The sequence below is a fragment of the Mesoplodon bidens genome, assembly GCF_964165515.1.
Source record: "Mesoplodon bidens genome assembly, chromosome: 15".
Lineage (NCBI taxonomy): Eukaryota > Metazoa > Chordata > Mammalia > Artiodactyla > Ziphiidae > Mesoplodon > Mesoplodon bidens.
The window spans coordinates 27,563,284-27,570,281 of record NC_138171.1 but is presented as its reverse complement, the minus strand read 5'-3'; the positions used below and the strand labels follow the sequence as shown (position 1 = coordinate 27,570,281).

The window sequence follows — 6,998 nt, the reverse complement described above, 5'->3', positions numbered from 1 at the left end:
CCCAAAGTCCACATAAGCAGGTCTCGCCCCCACCTTTCACAGGTCAGAATCCATTTCCTTCAGAAATGGAAGGAACCAAAATAACAATAAATGGTCTCTCTTCTATTCGTATTTCCTCCTCCCCCACATCACCCGGGGGAAACTAAGGCCTACGAAGGGAGGCGCTTGCCCAAGGCCTGCAGTACTCTAGCACCGTCTCAGGCCTGGCGTTTTACATGCCCCCTGCCCTCCCCCTCCCAGGGCATCATGAAGGGCAAACACAGACTTTTAGCCTCTCTCTCCAGCTTAGGCCAGGGGAGGGACTGCGAATGAGAATGACATCAGCAGAGGGCCCTGAGTGACTTGTGGGCTGAGGCCGGAGTTTCTAATTGAGGCCGACTGGAAAGGGTGGAAAGCGTGCAGCCCCGAGGTTGGGGCTGACGGTGTTGGTGGAACCGAGACTCCTCCTGAGGGAGTGGGCATCAGAGGTGCCCAGCTGCAATTGCTGGGCCAGTGATCCCCTTCCCTTTGTCCAGCCCCTTCCACCATCCGCTGCAGACTCGGTTGTCCAGAAGCAGACACTGAGACTGAGTTTGGGGTGCAAGATATTTATTAGGGATAAGCACCTGTGAAAAGAAGACGGAGGAGACAGAATTGGGTTCAGGAAGCCAAACTGTGCTGCTGGCCGGGCAAAGCCTCAGCCACCCTGGAGGGGCCCTGGGGTGAGGACCTGGGGGTGGGGGCAGGTACTCCCTGTGTCTGTCCCACCTTGAACGGAAGTGGCAGGCTTTTACACCTGTGTTCATTTGGACACCAGATGCAGGCTGCCCTGGGTGAAGTGGCTCTCTTCCACTTTTTCTTTCTTAAAGGTTTTGTTTTGATTTGTGGTCAATCTTGCTTCCAATCAAGAGGCCAAGAGGAAGCGCTCACTGTAATTCCTGCGGCCCCAAGCCCCCTTTCTATAGGTGCCCAGCCCTCCCAAACCTGCTTTAGTCCTCTTTTAAAGCATCTATGGGTATCCCGGTCCCCAAATACCCTCTCTGAATGAGACTTGCACACTTGGCCTTGGTTCTTACTGGGGAAACAGGCTTTGTCCAACCTTAGGAATTCATTGGATCTGGTAGAGGAAGAATTAGGCGGACAGGTGTAGGGGTACAAAAGTTTTGAAAAGCCTTGGTCTCAGTTCCCAAAACACACTGGTAAGAACCTCATGGACAAGAATCACTGTGGCTTCTGCTGCTGTTCTTCAGTCATTCAAAACATCTACACTGGGGGCCAGTTATGTGCTAGGCATGGGGACGAACCCCACTACTCCACACCCTGAGCTGCCAGCCTAACACCATCTGCAGATTCAAACAGGGAGGGAGAGGCAAGCACCCTGCAGTAACACTTCACCAGGAAACAGAAACCAATATTTGGGGCCCTGTCACTGACCTCGGCTGCTTGAAGCCCCTTTACAAGTTGCTTCTGCACCTTGACCCTAAGTTTCCTCCTCTGGACAATGGAATAATACAATTTATGGAGCACCATGTTAAATGCTTCTCACCTCAAACTTCATTTTACCCTGTGAAGCAGGTATTATCATCATCCCTGCGTTACACATATGTAAAGAAGAGTCAGGGTGAAGTTAACATGCTCAAGGTCACACAGGTGCTCAGTGGTGGTGCCAGGCTTTGAGCCCAGGCATTGTGGGTCAACCCTGATTCTTAATCTTAAGGGCAGGGTCAAACTGGCCCCCTTGGACTAGGTGTGCCTGCACACATGTTTCATTTGGTCCACAAGGATTTAAAAAAATTTCACTCAGCTTTCATTTTGAAATTGAGATGTTCCCAGAAACATCCAGATTTCCATCTTCTCTTGAAAAATCTAGCCCCCTGGCCACAGTGGGCTGCATTCCCACAGGGTCACAACCAGCAGGAAGTGAGCAGTTGCTCCCCTTGAAGTGGGTCATGAAGCCAGTGTCCACCCAGACTCTCTCATTCATGTCACCTGCCTGACCTTTGCAGGGATGAGTCTGCCATCCTTAATGAAGACCAGGAGTCCTGAGATAGAGGGAGCAGAGAGGCCTAGAGGGGCCAGGTGCCTCCTTGCCCTGGAACCCCCAGCTCTTCCTGCATGGTGCTAAGTCACATGGACTTGAACCTGCCAAACTGTTTGGGGAGGCTTGAGGAAAGGCAAAGACATGTAGAAGCACAGGGCGAGATGGGGCAAATACACTTTATTCAGTCCTGGCAGAAGTCCTGCTGTGGGTGCCAGTGCCCCCTCCCCTCAGCTATGAGACTAGTTCTCCAAGACCACAGACAGTGACATCTCTTCACTCACATGACGTTTTCTGGGATTTTCATTGTCTTTTTTGTTGTTGTTTTTCTTAAAAAAAAAAAAAAAGAAAGAAAAAGAAAGAGAGAGAGAGAAAGAGAAAAAGAGAGCGCGCGCAAAAAGGCCCAGAGCCGGAGCACCAAGCTTAAAGGAGGCAGCTGGTGGCTTTGTCAGCGACGGGAACGCGTGGGGCAGAGACCTGCAGAGACCCTGGGCAGGGGTCCCGGAGGACTCTGGGACCGTTTGTTCCTGAGATTTGTGTGTGTGAATGAGAGTGTGTGCACACCCAGGAGGGTGAACACACGCCGGTGAGATACAGGTAGTGAGGGCAAATGGGGCGTGGGGAGGCCGGAGGGGCGGAGCTTGAGCGGGGAGCTGGAGTAAGAGGGGTAACAGCATCAGGGGCAGGGTTTCCGAGGGCACCCCGAACTGGATGCAGCAGCTCTAGGCGCAAACGGCCCAAGACTACTCTGACCCTCCCTTCAGTCTCACTGGCCCAGTCGATGGTCTCTCTGAAGCCAGCTGCTGAAAAGTGGGGCTCTTCTTGCCACTTCATCTGCTATTACGCCTCAGTCTCAACCCCCTAGTACCAACGTGTCTCAGTTTCTCCCACTGAATACTGTAGGCAGAGGGACCTGGGTGATAGGAAAGGGCGGTGGGCTTAGGAAGGAGCCCAGGCTGGGAGCGTGCCCTGAGGTGATAAGGGCACTTCGGGGGGGGGGGTGGAGCATAAGGACCCTGTCCCCAAACAAACTGTTACGTGTCTTGGTTCTGAGTTTTCTTTTTCTCTCCTGAAGGATTTCCAGAGAAAGACCCTGCCCCCAATTCCCAGGTGGGGGAAAGAAAGGTAGGCTTCTTGGAACCCAGACAAGCTGTAGAGGCAGTCATGCAGTCGGTGAGGGGTGGGTGCACGTGGGTTGGGCGACCCCGTAAGGGAAGAGGGGCTATGCCACTTGGGAGTTCCAAGCTCCACACCAACCCTTCCGGGCCGGCTAGTCTCTTTCTCCCCCTTCCGAGTGCTCCTCCCATTTAAGGCAGTGACGCCCCGTCGGGTTGAACGGAAGCCGTGGCTCCTGGATCAAAAGATTTCTCAGGATCGCTCTATATCCGCCCCCCCTCTTCCTGGATCTGACAGGGGCGTGAGGATCGACTGGGACCAGCTCCCTCCTCCCAAGAAGCATTAAGCATGCGCGAGAAGGGGGCGGATCCCAGTGTTCCCGGGGAAAAGGAGAGGGCCCCTCCCCCTCCCTGGGAGGGAGGGGCAAGGGAGGAGGGCGCGGGGCCGCCCAGCTGCAGCGCCCCCCCCAAACAAGACAGGAGGCGGGCCAGGCTAAGGCGGAGGGAGTCCGGAGCAAGGGCAGGGGCGTGTCCTCCGGCCGTGAGGAAGGGCGTGTGCAAAATGGGGGAGGGGTACAGGTCTCTTGGAGAGGACGGGAGGTGTATCGGAGGGGGGGGCTGGCTGCTGGTGGCTGTGCGGGAGGGGGTAAGATGGGGAGGGGCTTGGATGTAGGAGAAAGGGTGGGGGTTGGGCTGCCTTGGGGTGTGTCTGCGGGGGAAGGGCATGTCTGGATTTGAAGGGGGTTGGGCACGTCTAGGAGGGGGGAGGCTGTGCGGGAGATGGGGTGCCAGCCTCGGCCTCCGAGGGGCCCCAATACCTGATTCCTGTATGTAAACAGCTGGTTTAGGGGGCGTGCGCGCCCCGCTGACGGTGGGCTCAGTAGGTGAAAACCAGGTCGGCGATGCTAGACGGGCGCCAGTCCCCTGCGATCATCTCGGTAACCTCGGGGGTGCAGTAGTCCGGGAACTCGAAGTGCGACGTGCCCGAGGGGGGCGGCAGGTCTGGGTCGCGGTCCAGGGCGCTGCAGTCCAGGCCGGCGGGGCCGGGGGGCAGTCTGGACAGAAAGCCCAGCGGCTCCTCCCCCGACGCCACCGTCTCCTCTTCGCCTTCCTCCGTCGCCGCCGCCTCCTCCTCCTCTTCCTCCGGCTCCTCGTCCTCCGACGGAGTCGGGGAGGCAGCGGTGACAGCCGCTCCCTCGCCCGACGGCCCCTGGGAACGCTCCGCTTGTCCCCGGGCGGCCCGCCCCGCCGGGACCATCCTCCACAGCTCCCGCCCGGGGGTCTCCACCAGGCGCACTTCCAGCAGCTCCTCGTCGTCGTCCTCGTCGTCGTCCTCGGGCGCCGCCGCGCCGCCCCCCAAAGGCCCTCCCGCCGCTCGGCGGCCCCCGCGGCTAGGCAGCTGCGGCCCGGGCTTGAGCCGGCTGCCGCCGCCGCCGGGGGGGCGGGGCCGCGCCTTGGCGGGCGCCCCCTTGCTCTTTTTGCGCGGCCGGTACTTGTAGTCCGGGTAATCCGCCATGTGCTTGAGGCGCAGCCGCTCCGCCTCCCGCACGAACGGGATCTTCTCCGAGTCCTGCAGCAGCTGCCAGCGGCGGCCCAGGCGCTTGGAGATCTCGGCGTTGTGCATGTCGGGCCACTGGTCCATGATCTTCCGCCGTTCGTGCTGCGACCACACCATGAACGCGTTCATCGGTCTCTTAATGTGGCCGCTCGGGGTCTTGCACCAGCCGGGCTCACGCGCCCCCTCCTCGGCCGGCCCGGGCCCCGGGGGCGGTGGCCCGCCGTCCCGCTTGGCCCTCGCGCCCCGCTGCTGCACCATCGCGCCTGGGCCCGGGGCCGCTAGACGCCGCCGGGGGCCGTCCGCATCCTCAGCGGCTGGGGGTGGGGGAGGAGGCAGCAGCGACGGAGGGGCGGCCCCGCCCTGCAGCTCGGCCCGGCCCCCGCGAGCTGGGGAGCGAGAAGCTGGGCGCTCGGGCCCAACGGACGGCGGGGGGAGAGGGTCAGCGGCGCGGTCTCAGGCGGGCTCGGCGCGCCCCCGCCGCCTCCGGCAAGTTGCGCCCCGCAGCACGCCACACATTGTTTTGCGGGGGCTGAGGAACTGCACTCTCAGGGCCCCCGCGGGCTCTCCTTGCAGCCTCCTGCTCGGCCGCGGCCCGCGCGCGCCTCTCTCCGCCCCGCCGCCTTCCAGTGTCTTTCTCCCCGCGCGGCCCCGCCGGCGCGCGCGCCACCCCTCCCCCTCTCCGTCTGCGGGCCGCTGCGGCGCGCGCGGGGCCGCCCCGTGTAAACACCGAGGTGCCCGCTTGGGCTGCGGCCGGGCCACGCCTCGCGCTCGGGCGCCGCGTCACCCGTTGCTGGGCAGAGAACCTGGTATTTGCATCTCCCAATCGCTGGCTGCCGAAGTGGGGCGGGGCTCGCGCTGCGGGGCTGGGCGGTCTTGTGGCTGGGATTGGGGGTGTCGGATGAAGTCGGTTTCTTTTCTTAGGCTGGGGACTAGCGGGAGAGTGGGGGGGGGGACGCCGAGCGTGCTTCCCTTCTGGCTCCAGAAAGCCTGTCCCCGCCTCGCGTTGCCTTTGAAATTTTAGCTTACTCAGTGACACCTGCCGCCAGGTAGGACCTCCGCTCCCTCCTCTTTCGGGGGCGTCTTTTTTAGCCGCCCCAGAACAGAAGGTGAGGAGACCTAGGCTCAGGAAAGCTCCTTAAGGGGACAACAACCTCATCGTATCATTGATGTAGCCCCTGCCTAGTATCCAGCCATATAGGCGCTCAACAAATGTTTCTGGGCCCAATGAACCGAATCCCTTTTATATTTTTCTTCTCTTTTGAGGCACCACGAGAGTCCTGAGAAAGAAGGGCACATGACGCCCACTTTCCAGGTAGGAAACACCAAATATCTGCAGATTAGGGCTCGAATCCTAGGCTTGCGGTCCCAGCTCTCTTCCCTCAGCGCACGAAGGGGCCGGGGCACCTCGCCTAAACAGCCGAGGGTCCTGAGTAGGACGAACTCTCCGTTTTTCACACGTCTCAGACGAGGTTCGAAGATGCGTGGGTGCCCCATTCCCAGATCCCATGCCACACCTAGACCAGCCTGGTGCCAGACTAGGGCGCGATGCCCCTCCCGGGTCTGGAGAAGCGTGCGCGGGCACGGGGGCGGAGCCAGGCCAAGGGGCGGGTCCGAGGCGCACGCTCGAGGCGCGTGGCGGGGAGGGGCTGCGCGCTCCCTTCTCACCACGTGTGAGCCCGCTCGGGCATTGCTGGGCGTGTGCTGCCCCTTGGGGGAGGTCACCTTCACCGCGCAGTGGGCCCGGGCGATGGGTGGGGGCGCTGAAGCGTCCCTCCAAGGAATCAGGAGCTGGGAGGGGTCGGGATGGGGGTCTCTAGGGTAGCATTCTGCTGGGGCATAGTGGGCAGTATCCGGATTGGAAGGTGCGTGTCTCAGGCAGTAGACCTCACCCACCCCTGGGCGGGCGGGCGGGCGCGGAGAGCCCAGCCGGAGGGTGTGGGCTGGGGGAGGGAGGGCCTGCGTGCGGCTCCGCAGACGCTGGGGGCGGGGTGATTGCTCTGGGTGCCCGGGAGGGAAATTGGATCTTCGCCGGCGGGAGGGGGCGACTCTTAAAGGCACAGGGCACTCGGAAGGAGAAGGCTCCGCTCCCGACCAAATGGTTTCTCCGGCTACTTATTGGACGCTGAGATCTGGAGACCCCCGAGTTTGAATCTTAACAACGGTAGCTTGTACGGTTCATTGCTCAGTGGAGTCAGAATTCCTGTATTCATATCCGGGTGCCTCCTTTTGCGTGTCCTTAAAATAGGAAAAAGCATTTTTTTCCTCATATGGTTATTTTACAGATTAAATGGGATAATGGTTGTAGACA

At 60.6% G+C, this 6,998-nt stretch overlaps 1 protein-coding gene across 1 annotated transcript; it reads right to left on the bottom strand.

Moving 5' to 3' along the window:
• Window positions 1–2,352: 2,352 nt before the first annotated feature.
• Window positions 2,353–5,413, bottom strand: SOX12 (SRY-box transcription factor 12). The gene has a single exon (XM_081256285.1). It carries the CDS (start codon window positions 4,946–4,948, stop codon window positions 4,010–4,012), a length of 939 nt encoding a protein of 312 aa, XP_081112411.1. The 5' UTR covers window positions 4,949–5,413; the 3' UTR covers window positions 2,353–4,009.
• Window positions 5,414–6,998: the final 1,585 nt, after the last annotated feature.

Bases quoted from the DNA above. Each gene is read 5' to 3' on its own strand.
- SOX12 (XM_081256285.1), bottom strand. From the start codon at position 4,948: ATGGTGCAGCAGCGGGGCGCGAGGGCCAAGCGGGACGGCGGGCCACCG.